The following is a 17,364-nucleotide window of genomic DNA, read 5'->3' as shown; positions in this document are numbered from 1 at the left end:
CCATTACAGTTCATTCTTAGTGTTGTACATTCTACAGGTTTGGACAAATGTATAGTAACATGTATCTACCATTACAGTACCACACACAATATTTTCACTACACTAAAAATCCTCTGTGCTCTGCCTATTCATTTCCACCCCCACTCCCATTCTTGTGAAAAGTTTTGTTTTGTTTTGGCTGTGCCTGGAGGATGCAAAGATTCCCAGGCCAGGGTTCAAACCCACAACACAGCAGTGACAATGTTGGATCCTTAAATTGCTCAGCCACCAGAGAACTCCAAAAGTTTTTGAAAACCTAAATTGTTGAGGATGCAGGGACATGATGCATACTCATCATTGGTGGTTTTTTTTTTTTTTTTTTTTGGGTCTTTTTTATCTTTTTAGGACCACACCTGTGGCGTATGAAAATTCCCAGGCTAGGGGTCAAATCAGAGCTGTAGCTGCCAGCCTATGCCAGAGCCACAGCATGGAATCCAAGCTGCAAAGTCTGCAACCTACACCACAGCTCATGGCAATGCCGGATCCTTAACCCAAGTCCAAGGCTAGGGATTGAACATACATCCTCATGGATACTGGTCAGGTTCATTAACCACTGAGCCACAACAGGAAACTGCATCCTCATGGATACTCGTCAGGTTCCTTAACCACTGAGCCACGAAGGGAACTCCTCGTTGGTGGTTAATTTCATAATTTAATCAATGAATGCCTGCTATATGCTAAGCACCATGTTAGACGCTAGGTTTACAGTAGAGAACCAAAGAGACATGGTCTATGACTTCAAAAAAAAAAAAAATCACAAAAATAAAGGTACACTAACAAAGTGCAACAAAGTTTATCAAGGAAATGTAAAGTGTACTGAGAGAGATTTAAGAGTTCAAATTTTGATTTGCCAATCCGGAAAGGCTACTCTGAACAAGTGTAGAAATAACGTTTAAGCTGAGAACTAAAAGCAGAAATTTAGTCAGGCAGAGTGGGCAAGAAGAAAGTTTTAGGTGAAGGGAACAGTTTGTGCAAAAGCTCTGGGGTAGGAAAGTCACTAAAAGAAGGCCAGTGGGGTTAAACAGTGGGAGCAAAGGAGTAACTGAGAAGAGACAGGAAAGGTAAGAGCCTTGAAAGGTCATGTTAAGGTTCATCTGTTTCATGTACTTCTAAATCTTGATACTGGTAATCTTTCTTTGTTCTTCATTTTCAGTCTCTTCTCACCCTTGTGTTTCTTCCCTTCAACGGCAATGTACATTGATTTGATTTCTCTCCATTAATCAAAGAAAATTATTGGGTGGCATACTTTTTCATCTTCCACTTCCTCTATAAAAAGAAAGCTCCATGTGGAGTTCCCATTGCGGCTCAGCAGAACCTGACTAGTATCCATGAGGATGCAGGTTTGTTCCATGGCCTTGCTCAGTGGGTTAAGGATCTAGTATTGCTATAAGCTGTGGTGTAGATTGCAGACATGGCGCCAATCTGGTGTTGCTGTGGCTGTGGTGTAGGCTGGCGGCTACAGTTCCCACTCAATCCCTAGCCTGGGAAGCTCCATATACCTTCTTTTTAGAGTGTGGCCCTAAAAAGACCCCCCCGCCAAAAAAAAAAATAAAAGAAAGAAAGCTCTATGTAGACATAGATCTTTGATCCCCCCATCCACCCCCAACGGTTATATTCTCAAGAGCTAGCACATTGCCTAAAGTAATGAATATACATTGGCTAAATGAACATATAAACAATACACATACTCTTAACCAAACACCCTTCCAATTAAAGGCTGGCATTTTGAATGATTTTTAAAATTAAGGAAATACTCATAGAATAGTTAAAGAATAGAGAAATAACTGGCTTTAAGAGATTAAGGTCATCAATTCTGGCTTCAATAATGAGACAATTTACTTAAGTGAGTTAAACAAGTACAAACTGATAGAAATATAGGCAAGTTAATTCATTAGCAAAATCTATTTAACTATATTTAGAGTTTGAAAAATATCAATCTATTATTTAGCAAGGCTGTTCAAGTTTATTAAGTTGAAAACTATAATGTTCATTTTTCAAAATTTTAATGAAAAAATCACTTTCTTTTCATAATCAGATAAAGTACATGACATCTTATTTTTCTATATTGACTCACAACACTAGAACTTGAATGTTTTTTCATTTTATGTCTGGACCTCATATACACTTTAAAAATTAAACTTCTGGAGTTCCCGTTGTGGCGCAGTGGTTAATGAACCCGACTAGGGACCATGAGGTTGTGGGTTCGGTCCCTGCCCTTGCTCAGTGGGTTAATGATCCGGCGTTGCCGTGAGCTGTGGTGTAGGTTGCAGACGTGGCTCAGGTCCCAAGTTGCTGTGTCTCTGGCATAGGCCGGTGGCTACAGCTCTGATTCGACCCCTAGCCTGGGAACCTCCATATGCCGTGGGAGTGACCCAAAGAAATAGCCAAAAAAAAAAAAAAAAAAAAAAGACCAAAAATAAATAAAAATTAAACTTCTTACCTTTTATGAGCCATTTAACTTCAGGAAAAAAAAAAATTCTATAGGCACAGTATAAATGTCATAATCCAAGCTAGCAAACCTCAAAAACATAATGTTGTACAATGTATGAACAAGGCTACGAGGAAACAGGTACTTCTGCAGATAGGAAGGTAAATTCATATGCTCTCTATGGAAGCATATACATTTGACCTATTGAATGTCTGTTTAAAACTTTTTTTTCTTTTTGGCTGTGCCTGCAGCAAATGGAAATTCTCAGGCCAAGGACTGAACTTGTGGTTGCCAAAGGGGAGGGGGAGGAAGTGGGATGGACTGAGAGTCTAGGGTTAGTAGATGCAAACTGTTACACTTGGAGTGGATAGTAAGTGAGATCTTGCTGTACAGCACAGGGAACAATATCTGGTCACCTGTGATGGAACTGATGGAGGATAATGTGACAAAAGAATGTGTGTGTGTGTGTGTGTGTGTCACTTTGCTTACAGTAGAAATTGACAGAACACTGTAAACCAACTATAATGGAAAAAATAAAAACATTTAAAAAAATGGGGGGTATAGAGGGGACATAACAGAATGTGAGTCTGATCTGAGACAAACATATAATACTATCCCAAGAGCGTTTTAACAGAGTAAATAGAGGCAATGCAGAAAACATAAAGCAGGTGACCCATCCTGGTCTAGGAATCAAAGAAGGATGAAATGCTTAACACAGACAAAAAGGAGCAATGGGAATTAAACAGGTTAGGTACAAGTTCCAACAGTTTGGTGTGTTTGGAGTGCCCCAGACAAGTGGCAAGATATGAGACTGGAGAGGGAGGTCAAATTGCTCAGGGGTGACTGTGAGCTATGCTAAACAGTGTTGGGTTTTATCCAAAGGGCAACAGAGGTAGAGAAATTTATCAAAAAGTTTTAAGCAGGAGTTCCCAAGTGGCTCAACAGGTTAAGGATCTGGCCTTGTCACTGCAGTGGCTCAGGTTCAGTCTCTGGCCTGAAAACTTCCATTTGCTGCAGGCACGGACAAAAAAAAAAAAAAAGAAAGTTTTAAACAGATGATCAGTAGGTCAAATGTATATGTCTAAGAGGTTGTTCTGAAAGAATAACTGACCAAAGGTAGAAAGACTCTAGGACTTTATTAGCAATTTGTTGCAGTAGAACAGATGAGACAAAATGCTAACCTGACCACAATAGAGGGATGAAAAAATGTGTGGACTGAAAAGATACTTGATCAGTTAAAAGATGAAACTGCTCTGATGAAAGGATAGTAGAGTAAGACAGAACAGGAAGTCAAGTACATCTAGGTTTGTGTCTGGGGCAAAAGGGTTAATGAAACTGATGTGAGATACTGAAGAAGTAGATCTGGGGAACAGATGATGGGAGCAATTTTTGACATGCTGAATTTGAGGTATTTATGAGCTATCCAAGCTGATATAATTAGTAATCCATTAGACACACAAATAGTATGTGTTTTCAGCTAGCCTGAGGTGAAGAGAAGCATTCAGATCACCCAGGGAGACTACTGTACAAAAAGTACTGCAAGGGTAGGACCAAGTCTTGAAGAACACCAACATTTAGAAAATGTAGAGAGGAGTTCCCATTGTGGCTACAAACCCAACTATAATCAATGAGGACACGGGTTACATTCCTGGCCTTGCTTACTGGGTTAAGAATACAGAATTACCATGAGCTGTGGTGTAGGCCAAATATCTGGCGTGGCTGTAGCTATGGCTGTGGCTGTGGTGTAGGCCGACAGCTGCAGCTCTGATTCGACCCCTTCCTGGGGAACTTCCAAGTATGCCTCCCGCCACAAAGGAAATGTAGAGAGAAAGATGCATCTGCATAGATTAAAAAGGAAAAGTATGAGTGGTAGGAGGAAAGTAAGTTTTATTTACTTTTAACTTAGTTAAGGAATGAAACCCAAAAGAGCATGCAAGATTAAAAGCAATATATCACTTTCCCCTGTGACACAGCAAGTTAAGTATCTTACGTTGTCACTACAGTGGCCTGGGTTGCTACTGTGGTTTGGGTTCAATCCCTGGCTCAGGAACTTCTACATGCTATGGGTGTGGCCAAAAAAAGAGAAAAAACCAACAACAATGTAGTGACATTTTAGTTTCACTCCAGGAATTTTTCTTTTCTTTTTTAATTGAACTATAGTTGATTTATAATACTGTACTAGTGTCAGATGCACAGTAAAGTGATTCAGGTATACATACATACATATATGCTCTTTTTCAGATTACTTTCTATTATAAGTTATTATAAGATTCAGTTTGCTATGCTATACAGTAAATCCTTGCTGTTTATCTATCTTATATAAATAGTGATGTGTATCTATTTATCCCATACTCCTTATTTATACCCTCCCTTCCCCTTTGGTATTAATGTTTTTTCTATGTCAGTGAGTCAGGTTGTTTTATAAGTTCATTTGTATTAATTTGTAGATTTCATATATAAGTGATATCATGTAATATGTCTTTCTCTGTCTTAAGTCACTTAGTATGATATTTCTTGGTCCAACCACATTGCTACAAATGGCAATATTTCATTCCTTTTTATTAAAATTTAAAAAAAATTTTTTTGCTTCTTAGGGCCCTATTTATGGCATATGGAAATCCCCAAGCTAGGGGTCAAAGCAGAGGTACAGCTGCCAGCCTACACCACAGCCACAGCAACGAGGAATCCAAACCCCATCTGCAACCTATACCACAGCTCACAGCAACACCAGATCCTTGACCTACTGAGTGAGGCCAGGGATCAAACCCACATCCTCATGGATACTAGTCAGGTTCGTTTTCCCTGTGCCAAAAGGGGAACTCCCTCATTCTTTTTTATAGGTGGGTAATATTTCACTGTATGTATACGTGCGCGCATGCGCGCGCGCGCGCACACACACACACACACACACACACACACACACACACACACGCCCCTTTATCCATATCTCTGTAGATGGACACTTGGGTCGCTTCCATGTCTTGGCTATTATAAACAGTACTGCTATGAAAGCTGGTGTGCGTCTATCTTTTCACATTAGAATTTACATATTTTCTGGATATATGCCCAGGAGTGGAAGTGCTGGATCATATGGTAACTCTATTTTTAGTTTTTTAAGGAACCTCCAATCTGTTTTCTGTAGTGACTGCACCAATTTACATTCCATACCCTCTCCAGCATTTATTATTTGTAGACTTTTTGATGTGTATCCTTCTTAATAAAACTACATCCCAATTTTTAGGGCCATGTTGTAGTCAGTTTTCCTAACAGCTATAACTGGAAAACAATTTGTAATGAAACCCACATATTATCCCAAAATAATCTTGAACAAGAGTTTCACAAAAATAAAGATCACTGAATCTAGATAGGCCTCCAAATCATCAATTATGCCAGCAGCCTCCTAGCAAGCAGGTCTAATGTTGCATTTTCCTGACAATACAGCTGCTCATCTACTAAGCATTTTTTCACTTGCCAGCATATGCACTTGTCTAAACCTTTGAAACTCTGTGAACAATGGCCTAACTTAAGCAGTGCAAACAGGTTGGAACCAACTAGAACTTTTTTCCAAAAGAAATTATATAGCCAGAATACTTGCATTCAGGGCAACAGCTACTCAGTATCTGCTGTAACTGACAAAGCAGCCTTTTCCAGGTAAAAGTCCTAAAATCTATTCTTTCAAAGACATCAGATAAAGGAACTCATAATGATCATATAGCAAATGCTAGCTGGATTAATAAAAACAGCTGAAGGCAGTCTATACTATAGAAAGAAAATAAAAGCATTATTGAATTAATGATCTGACTTCCAATGCCTGGAACATCCATAGTACACAAAGAACTCTAAAGGAATTAGAGTATGGAGGTCTTCAGAGGAAAACAATCTATGTTCTAATCTTATATTTACTACTTACTTTATGTACAACCTTTGATAAGTGAATTTCCTCACTGCAGTTTTGACCAAAAGCAGTATTTCATTAGAGTGATGTCTGTGGTTAAATTCTAAGACCTACCTTATTAATTAGGGCCTGAAATTTGCTCTCATTTCCTAAAAATCTTATCAGTAAATCACTATATCCATTTCTCCTAAGCAGTCCATACAAGCTTAAAAACACCATCCACCCTGGGCCTCCCAAAAAGTTCAATGCTGTTTGTACTCCCAACTCACTTTTCCCAGGATGACACATAATTAGATTTCATATGCATTTCTTACAGAAAGAATTCTCTATAGTTTTAACTATAACAGGTTTAAATTAAAACTTGTTTAAATTCAATGCTAACCAATTTCAAGGATGAAGCACACTGCTTGGACATTTATCACGGCATCTGAACTCAAAATGTCCATGGGCCAAAGTAAAGAAATGGTGCTAAAGTTATAAGCATGTGCGAATCCTCTTATATTTGAGCACTACAGCCCACTTAAAAATTTTGTAAGCAAACCCTAGGTCTCTCATATTGGCCAACCGACTAAGCATAAATTTACCTTAACTGCAACCCTCAGCTGATCCTTATTCTTAAAATGTAGCTTTGACTTTTAACACCTAAAGTTTGCATGTGTCATCATCCCTCCCACCCCCGACAAAAGCTGATTTTTTTTTTTTAGAGCAGTTTTAGATTTATGGGCAAAACTGGACAGAAGGTACAGCAATTCCCCATATATCCCCCACCCCTACATACCCATAGCCTCCCATACTATCAATATCCCATACTTGGGTATACTTGTTGCCATCAATGAACCTACACTAACACATTTATGATGATGATGATGATGATGATTTTAAATGGCCACACCCACAGCACATTTGTGTACTATGGAAGTTCCAGGGCCAGGGATTGAATCTGAGCCACAGCTGCAGCAATGCTGGATCTTTTAACTTACTGCACCAGGACAGGGATTGAACCCGTAACTATGCAGTGACCTGGGCTGCTGCAGTTAGGTTCATAACCTACTGTGGGAACTCCGCGACACATTAATACTCAAGATACATATTTTATATTAGGATTTACTCTTGGTATTGTATCTTCTTTGAGTTTTGACAAATTTGCAGCATGTATTCACCATTACAGTATCATCAGTATCATAATAATATCAGTATTATCTCACTGCCCTAAAAATCCACTCATGTCTTCTCTACTCATCCCCTGCTTACCCATTTTTAAGTCCTAAAATTGCAAATAACAGTTAAAAGATTCTAAATGCTGAAATGATATTCAGAAACTTGCGGATGAAAAGGGAAGGCAAAAGCCAGGGCAGGAAAAAATAGTCCAAAAATAAGAGCGAAGGAAATCAAAATATACCATCCCTTAAAGAGCTAAAGCCAGATCCTTTAAGTTCTGTTTTTCCTTCCCAGTGCCTTCCAGGAATTCTGAGAGGATCTTGGTTAATACACTATAGCTGAAGAGTTTCCTTTGTGGCTCAGCGGTAATGAAGCCGACTAGTATCGATGAGGACATGGGTCTGTTCTCTGGCCTCACTCAGTGGGTTAATGATCTGGCATTGCCAGGAGCTGTGGTGTAGGTCCAAGATGCAGCTCAGATCTGGTGTCGCTGTGGCTTTGGCTGCCAGCTACAGCTCTGATTCAACCCGTAGCCTGGGAACAACCATATGTCCTGGGTGCAGCCCTAAAAAGAAAAAAAAAAAAAAATACTATAACTGAGTCTTTTGAAGGTAGGCAAAGCAGCTACAGTTTAAGTAAATTCATGATCTACATATAAACATTTACTGGGAGTGACTCATACCTTAAGACTCACTTTAACATACTAGTGGCAAAAACTATGAACAGTCTAAGTTGGATGCTCTTTGATATCACATTGTACACTGGCTCTATAGTCCTCTACACTGTATTCATGAATAGGACTAGCTTGATTAAATAGGCTGAAGAGATTTTATAACCTATATGCAGACTTTCCAAATGTTAAGTCCATTCCTTTCAACACATCTGCCCTTTATTTGGCACAAGTGATATATTGCATATAACATCAATTCCTCTTGCAGTGAGTGCTCTGTATCTCATCTGTTCCTTAATTATTGCTTACCCTCCTAGACTGATGGAATCTTAGCCTCACTAGCTCTCATTTTCAGTACTTCTCTCCCTCTAATCTATCGTTAATCACTGGCTAACTCCTATTACTGCTCTTAGGAGATTAAGTCCTACAGTAGTTTCCAAGTGTCCTAGAAATTAATTCCAAGACGCCTTACCTTACCTTCGTTCCTAGGTCTTTAATAAAAAAGTGCCCCAGATTACTCCTCCTTCCTTACTTTCCTCATCTATCACCCTCTGGTATGCTTTTTTTTTTTTTTTTTTTTGGTTGTTGTCTTTTTTTTTTTTTAAATCTCCTAGGGCCACACTCCTGGCATATGGAGGTTCCCACCTACATCACAGCCACAGCAACGCCAGATCCAAGCTGAATCTGTGACCTATACCACAGCTCATGGCAACGCTGGATCCTTAACCCACTGAGTGAGGCCAGGGATTGAACCTGAAACCTCATGGTTCCTAGCCGGATTTGTTTCTGCTGTGCCACAACGGGAACTCCACCATCTGGTATGCTTATCTGAAATGCCCTTTACCTGACAGCACTCCATTACCAGCTCACAAGTTGTACCTTGAGCCTGGAATGTGTCCTTCCCCCACAAGCCATCTAATGGTCATTTTCCTCTCATCATGCAAACTTCACTCTCCATGAGGTCTTGTCAAATCACTGTTAGGAAATGTTACTTTTTCTAAAATAAGGGGATCACAATCTTGGGTGCAAGCTGGAATCACCCGTGTGTGGGAAGTTGTTTTACCAGCATATGAAGTGACTGAAAATAAAATACTGAGGCCCTGGCTCCATAGAGACCAATTAAAACAGAATTTCTATGCAAAGGACTCAGATACTGGTGGTGATAGTTGGGGGAGTTAAGTTTAGTTGTTTTTTTCCAAACCTCAATAACGTAATTCTAATAAGCAGTCAGGGCTGTGAACCACAACTTGAACCCTACCCAGGCTAGAAACAGAACTCCTACAACATTTACTCAGTGCGTTCTCTAAATATATCCATATCTCAGATCCCTAAAATACACTTACTGAATAGCCCCGACAAATGAATATAATGTAAATATCTAAAATGGCCCTTCATAAGGCCTAAACATTTTATAGTAGTTTGAACACTGAGCATAGGGTTTCTCTTCTGTAAAATGGGGAAGATACTATCTATCTTGAAGGGTTGTCATGAAAATCAAACAAAATACTTGATACTTTACACTTAGCAAAGCAAGTGACTTACAAAGGGCACAAATGTGAAATCCTTCAGGTATCAAGAATAAAAAAGGGCACAAATGTAAAATTCCTTCAGCTATCAAAATAACACCTGGATTCACTTTTTAAGAAAGAAACAAAACTCAAGTGATAAAATGGAAGATACAAGCTATCTGGATGAGGCTGAGTGGATAGCTCCTAGCCAAGAGTTCTAATCAAATGTGTCATTCTTTACATAGTACACTCAGCAAATTTAACCAGAAATACGTCCCATCCTGATCCAGTCTTTCTTTTAAAAATTTTTATGTATGTGAAATCTGGTTAAAATTAATACCAAAACCAGTGGAAAACAAAACAAAACAAAAACAAAAAAACCTTGAGAAAAAGTCTTTGGCAATAAGTAAAACATAGCCCAGGGAAGTGCTGATTCTTATAAGCCTTTGGCTACACTGTGTGAGGAAGCTGTTCCCAAATTACAGAGAGGCACCAGCAGCTGGTTCTATTTGCTTTCTTGGTCCCTGTGTTTAAAAGCATCCCAACACAGGATATCTAGAGAGGAACCTGCTGCCAGGGGCTGGTTTGCCAGAATTTAAAAACACACTAAACCTTATTCCCTTCTATATCAAAAAAAAAAAAAAAAAAAAGGTTAAGTGATAAAGTAAAAACTCAAATTTGTATTAGAGAGTAGAAAACAGGCCAGTGATGACAAGTAATGTCAATTTTAATTGACTAACAGGGGCTGCCAGGGCTAGTGCTGCTGTACTTTAAGAAGAATGCTAAGACTTTCTCAGGAAAGCATGACGTAAGAGATAATGGATATTGGCAATGGGCAGAAGAGGTGAAAGGGGCAGCATGCATGACATATATTTTCCATCCAGAAGACTTGTAACTTCAAGGGTCTAACTAAAGAATCTAAACCTAAAAAGGTGACTTCTATTGATGTACACACAGTATGACATAGTTCTATCAATATTAATCACACTATATACCAATCATTTATTTGTTTCTGAGGGCAGAAACTGTGTGTACCTTCTTTTTGTATTTCCAACACCATTTAGAATGACTTAAATATAAAAAGCAGTTTACAAAAGTGTATTTAATTAACTCTGTAACAAGAAAACAGAGAGCTTTGAGATCACATTATTTTGTGATAGGGCGTAATTACTTAAGGTCTTCACACCAAAATACTCTCACACCCTAGTAAATGCCCAGTTGAACTGGAAGCTTGATTGTAGTAGGTGGTGAAAAAAAATAAGCAGTTCCTAAAATGAGAAAGCCCAGAACTACACTGAGAAGCACAACTTTTAAAAAGGACAACTCCTCCTTCATAGCAGCAAAAACTTAAAGTTAAGGTTAACCAACAATAAAACGATGTTCATTTCATTTTGTGTAAGTTTTCACTAGACAAATCCCAGTGCTCATGAGCTTGTATTTAGTTCTCTATAATAAGTACCTGGCACACCATCCATTATGTGTAACCAGGCACTTAAATGTCTAATATAGGGAGGTTCTAACATCTTTTTCACTTACAAACTATAATACCATTATGACTACCTTAATCATAAGAGCTGGTGTGTGATGGAATGGCAACCTTCCTATATTTGCTCCACAATTGGACTAGAAAAGCAAAAATTAGTTTTAGCTAGGGCTTAAAAATTTTATCTATTTTCAAGCTCAGAACTATGATTTCAAAACAAACACCTTGAAAAATTATTTTAGGTTATAGGACAGTGGTGTTAAAGGCAAAGTGGGTAGTTAATTCCAAGAATTAAGCTTTGCAAAAGATTAACGTAACATTAATGGCAAGTATACTTGTGACTAGAAAGAATGGATCTGGATGATCTCCCAAGGAATCTTGTTCAGGGTTTTCCACACTTGCACCTCTTTTCCTATTTGAAGGGCCACAAGCTTAACTGGCTTTTTGCTACTTTCTCTTGATTTAAAAAAAAAAAATTACAACACACAAAAAAGTTAACACACAGGCTTTCCCCTTAGTTCCAAAATTTCTGTCATAAAAATCAAGTGACTGGGCAATACATTTGATTTCTAGCTTTCTTTGGTAGTTCTGGAAGGAACAAGTGACCATCAAAAAAAAGTCTTAAAGCCTTAGATTGCCGAATCTTAATACTTAAAGTTAATAAAACGTTAGAAATCAATTTGATCTCACAAACTGGGCAAATTTAAGCAACGTTATTAATTGTAGGTTATCTCAGCTTTAGGAGCTTTTATATCTCAACCCCACCCCCAAAATCAAAGTACACAAAGTGAACAATTTCATACCATCATCAGCAAACATTTGCCAGCATTTAAAGAGAGAGTTAGGAGAAAAAGGACTTAAGTTTTATCAACTATGTGATCTTGGCAAATAATCCAACCTCAGATTCTTCACCTATAAAACAATGAATCTGCCATCCACTACCCTACTTAGCTCAGAAGGTTTCCGTGAGGACCCAATTAGATAACCTATTTGAAAAACTATGAAGACTTAACAAATACATATATGGAATCATCATCATGCTAATCATCATGTAAAGAATTCATTAATCAATAATTTCCTTCATTCTACCCATTTCATAATTAAAATCACATAACTGTACCAAAAAGAACCATACTGCCATGTGGTTCATTTTCATTTCTTAAATTCATAGTCTATTCTCCAAAAGCCTATATAATGACATGTAAAGATGAACTAGTAGGAGTTCCCACTGTGGCTCAGGGGTAACAAGCCTGACTAGTAACCATGAGGATGCAGGTTCGATCCCTGGCCTTATTCAGTGGGTTAAGGATCCAGCATCACCGTGAGGTGAGGTGTAGGGCAGCAGCTACAGCTCTGTTTCGACCCCTAGGTTGGGAATTTCCATATGCTGTGGGTGTGGCCCTAAGACGATGAAAGAAAGAAAAGAAAGAAAGAGGGGGAGATGAACTAGCAGAAGAGTAACTGTGGCAAAGTAGGTAGAGAATTAGGCATTAAAATCTTTAGATTGGCTGTCCTAAATTCCAAGATTCCCGATGGGTCCTATGAAATCTTCTATTTCCTCTGGATTTCACATGCTTAATTAAAGCACTCTTTTCACCATTTAATAGAGATAGGAATACTTTTTTCTCCCACAATTTTGAGATTTGTGACCTTCCAGTAAATATCCCACAGCACTTTTCACTGAATCATTCCAAATGGGCTCTGTAACACTGCTCTCTACTGGATTTCTCAGGAGTGAGAAGCAATTTCCTACATCTTAACAGAGCTGTAAAAAGGTGTATATGTTTCTCAAGTAAGAGAGAATTCTTTCTACTGTCACAGTTCTTGATAGTCTGGTTTCTATCTTATGTAAACCAGGTGCCTGGCTGTCACTGACAAGCTTTATGAATCTAGACAAGTTACTTTTTTTTTTTTTTGTCTTTCTTCCACTTCTTGGGCACTCCCGCGGCATGTGGAGGTTCCCAGGCTAGGGGTCTAATCGGAGCTGTAGTCACCGTCCTATGCCAGAGCCACAGCAAGGTGGGATCCGAGCCGCGTCTGCGACCTACACCAAAGCTCATGGAAATGCCAGATTCTCAACCCACTAAGCAAGGCCAGGGATCGAACCCGCAACCTCATCGTTCCTAGTTGGATTCATTAACCACTGCGCCACGATGGGAACTCTGACAAGTTACTTATTTTGACTTGAAACTCAGTTTTCACATCTGAGAACTATATTATCTCCAATAATCTCTCTGGTTGAAATAGTATATGATTCTCTTCAGATCTCACATATCAATCCTGTGACTAAGAAGAGAGCCCAAAGAACAATCCCATCATAGCTGCAGCTTCCAAATATTCAAAACATTTCTTACCACTCCCTCAGTCCCCAAAGGATAGTCACTACTATCTTACTACTTACTACTACTGTAGAATGACTAAGAAATGTTTTAACTGTTCAGAGTTTTGTTATTGTTGTTTTTGGTCTCCCAATGAAAGACACCTAGTTATACAACAATTAAGATGGTTGTTTTTGGAGTCATTAGATTCCAAAAAGAAACTGAATCAAAAAGATAATAGGAAGACACATGCAAGAAAATACACATGAGTGTTCATTTTCTGTAACTAGTCCAGTTTCATAGCAGGTTATCTCCTGCAGCTAGGAACAATCTCAAAAGTCCATGCTTAACCTCTGTCACTTCTAACCTTAAAATACCAAAAAGTCAGTAAGCCTTCACAAATCACTCAACTTCAATCAACTCTGAGGAACTTAAACTAAGAAACCTGTATGAGGTATAGGAGGACAGAGTAGGGAATCAGCAGCACAGGATGAGCATAGATGGAAGGGTTTCCCTTCCAGATAAGATTCCCTTCATTTTAATCATTAATTAAAATAATGTTTGAAAACCAAAATCCAATAATGAGTGATTCACTCAAAAACTATATACAAGGAACTCTGCTAGAAAGATGATGAGATACAGAGATGTATTCAGGGAATTTAAAATCCCGTAGTGCAATGGTTCTGGTTGAAGTAGCTGTGGGTTGTATGCCATCCTTCAACTGCATTCTCCATACTACCCCCTTCCCCGTGCAGTTTGAAAACACAGTATTAAGAGAAATGTACCCAAATATTAATACTTAAGGAAATATGCTGTCTCATCAGTCTCCTAATGACTTAGGAATTTAGTGGCCATTCGGTTTTAGCAATCAGTGAAGATTTACTGGGATTCATTTTGAGCAGGGTGTTGAAGGATAGGAACAAATCCATTTTAGTTACCTGTTTGCCCTTGGAATATATTATTTTTAATACATGAGCATCACAGATGGGAAAAGCATGCTCTGAAACAAGGACAAAGATCACCATTAGGAAGCCTTCAGAAAAACAAGTCACCAGTTAATAGCAGTCTAGAGTAGCTCTTCTTCACTCATGTGATTTCCATTGTCTCATAGCGATTTCCATCAGTGCTCATCCAAGACAAAGTTTATTTCTGTTAGGATGCCTACTAGCGCTTTTTTGTTTGTTTGTTTTTTAATCCAAAACAGATATGCTATAGAAATGGGAGGAACAAAACAGCTCCTTTAAAGTGAAAAAGGGAATGTTTAAGGGGAGTCTCCCAACATCAGTTTCTACTGTGAAATGCCACCATTCAATGCAAACGATCACTCCCTTCTTTTCAAGTTCTCTTATATTTTACTTTCAACTCTACCATGCATCTGAGAAGCATAAATATGTACAGGACTGTAAGTTAGGATGATACACACTGTAATGACTGCCATTATTTCTCAAGGGCAAACTTCTTTGAAATGTGATTTTAGGTTACTATCTCTTATGTAAGAACCAAAGCTCTTGATGTCTGGGTTTCTAGTACAGGCAGAAGGCAAAGGCGGAAAGAATATTAAAAGTCTCTATCCTAGAACTCCAAAAGAACCAAAGTTGTTTTCAATCCGATATGCTTAAATAAAAAGATGTTAGCCTAGAAAATACATAATTATCCAAATTTTATATTTTCATGATACCTTTCATGAAACCTTTTTCTGATAGATTCTACAATAATACCTACATTCACAGTTAAAGGCTTAGAATATAAAGAACTTACATTTTATTGCCCCCATTTTAAATATGTAAATCCTACTTTTCCTAGTATACAGTGAACATGCATTTACCTAAAAAAGAAATGACAGTAACAACACTGCTTAAGGACAATAATTTGAAGAAAATAATATAAAGAAACCCATCCCAAGTAAGAGACACCTCTTTTCCACTAGTGTTATTGGTAGCTTTTAAAGCTCTAAGTGATATAATTAATCCTTTCCCACACAAGATAATGCTTCCAATTGTTAAAACAAACTACATCAAATATAACGAAGAGAGAAAGGAAAAAAACAAACAAACCATTAGCTATACAGGTTTTCCAATATATCACATGGAAAACATTAAAGTCAACCTAGCCTCACATGATTTGGTCAAACCTAACGGAAACCAACAAGGTGTGGATGTGATAGCGACATTACTACTGAGTAGGCTAAATGACCATCCCCCTCCATGCGTTTTCTCCTTTACAATATAAATTATTTCCAAGCCTGGCTGGCGCTGTATCACTCCACACCCCAAGCTAGTGACATTTTCCCCAAGAGAAATCCATAGAAAGATATAAAAGCCTAAGACTTAAAAAATATTTTTTAATTAAGCTTGTGTCTTCACCTCGTCTTACACTTTTTCTCTCGGTTACCTCTCCAGAGGGTGTGAAAAGATCAACATCCGGTCGCCCACTCGCACCCTCTCAGTAGTGCCTCGCATTGACTAGGCTCATCCCCCTCCTTCCCTTTCAGTCTCATCACCTTTGAGAAGCTTATCGAATACTTCTTCCCATTGCTCCCCCACCCACATTCAAGGCTGAGCATCCCTCTTCCAAGGAAGGGTCTAGCGAAAAAGACAGGCATGCTCGAGAAATGAAAGCCGAAGAAACCTGACAACCAGACAGCTTAACCAACGGGGTTGGCCTTTCTTCCCCACCTCGGCCTTGGACCACAAGTCGGTTCCCTAAATACCGAAGTCTCTGGTCTTCACGCTCTCCCCACCCCCCACCCCTCACCCCTCACCCCTCAGAAATGAGACCGGAAAATGAAGAGGCCGAGAGATCTGAGAGGCTGGGTCAACCCTAACGGAGCTCGCTGCCCCCGCCCACCGGGCTGGAGTCCCCGGGAGGATGGAGATCGCGGGAGAGCAAGGCCCCCGGCCCGGATCCTCCGGCGCGCCCGCTTTAAGTCCCCAGAGACGCGGCCCGCTACACCCTGGCCCTTCCCTGCCGGCCTCCCCCCCGACCCAGCCCTCCACAGGGCCCCTCCTCTCCCCTGCACCGCAGCGGCACCCGGGGCGGACCCCAAACTGGCCTCACTCGCACACACGCCACACACAAAAGCGCCGCGGCCGCCGCCTTCCCGCCCCCACAGCCCGGCGGAGCAATCAATGAGGCGGCCGGCGCCGGCTTCCCCTCCTTGCACACCCGAGTACCGGCCCGGCCAGCAGGGGCGGCGGCGAGGCTCACCATCGCTCCGCTTGATCTCCACGTAAATCCCGATCTGGATCTTGCCGAAGTTGGCCGTTGCCATCACCTCATCTGGAGCAGCGGCGGCGGGCCGAGGGAGGGGGACAGGAGGGCGGAAAAGGCGGGGAGGGGGCGGGGTAGGTGTGGGAGGGGGAGCGGTTGTCCGCGGCCGCGCCGGCCCGGGCGACAGCGTGAACGCGAGCCGGGGCCGCGAGGAGAAGCGGCGGGCTGGCAAGCGGAGGCCCTGGGCCTGCAGGCCGGCAAGAGGACGCGCACGCCGGGGTGTCGGGGTGAAGCGAGGGCCGGGGCCGTGAGGCAGCGCGGGGGAGAGTGGGAGGGCCCGCGCTGCCTGCCCGGGAGCCGACGCTAGGGAGGCGGGGCACTGCGCGCCTGCGCAGAGCGCGCCTCCCGCGTCTCTTCCTCCTCCGCCAGCCTTTCCCTGCTGCCTCGAGGCGGCCCCGCCCAGCTCCGCGGCGGGGCTGTAGGCCGGGCAGGCAAGGGGAGCGGAGCGCGCGCGGCGAGGCCTCCAAGCCAGGTTTGATTTCAGCGCGCCGCCCGGAAGAGACGGGCGGGAACCCGCCCAGGGGTGCTATCCCGACTCTCTGGCGTCCAAAAATTTCGCTGTTATTGGGATGGATTAAGGACCCTGTGATTCGTG

General features: G+C 40.7%; 1 protein-coding gene across 6 annotated transcripts in view; it reads right to left on the bottom strand.

Moving 5' to 3' along the window:
- Positions 1-17,079, bottom strand: part of KIF2A (kinesin family member 2A) — a 79,805-nt gene extending 62,726 nt beyond the window's left edge. For 5 of the 6 annotated variants that reach the window (XR_014830727.1, XM_021076561.2, XM_021076563.2 and 2 more), the window contains exon 1: positions 16,707-17,079. Coding sequence is in view for 5 of the 6 variants with exons in the window: in XM_021076561.2 (XP_020932220.1) it covers positions 16,707-16,770 (64 nt within the window). In the remaining variant the exon portion in view is untranslated. 6 annotated transcript variants of the gene reach the window in all.
- Between the last annotated feature and the right edge of the window lie 285 nt (positions 17,080-17,364).

The sequence above is a fragment of the Sus scrofa genome, chromosome 16 (assembly GCF_054392235.1).
Source record: "Sus scrofa isolate SSC_HxYL_T2T_F1_AM1 chromosome 16, Sscrofa_HxYL_maternal_Yorkshire_Landrace_v2.0, whole genome shotgun sequence".
Lineage (NCBI taxonomy): Eukaryota > Metazoa > Chordata > Mammalia > Artiodactyla > Suidae > Sus > Sus scrofa.
This window is presented reverse-complemented; position numbering and strand designations above follow the sequence as displayed.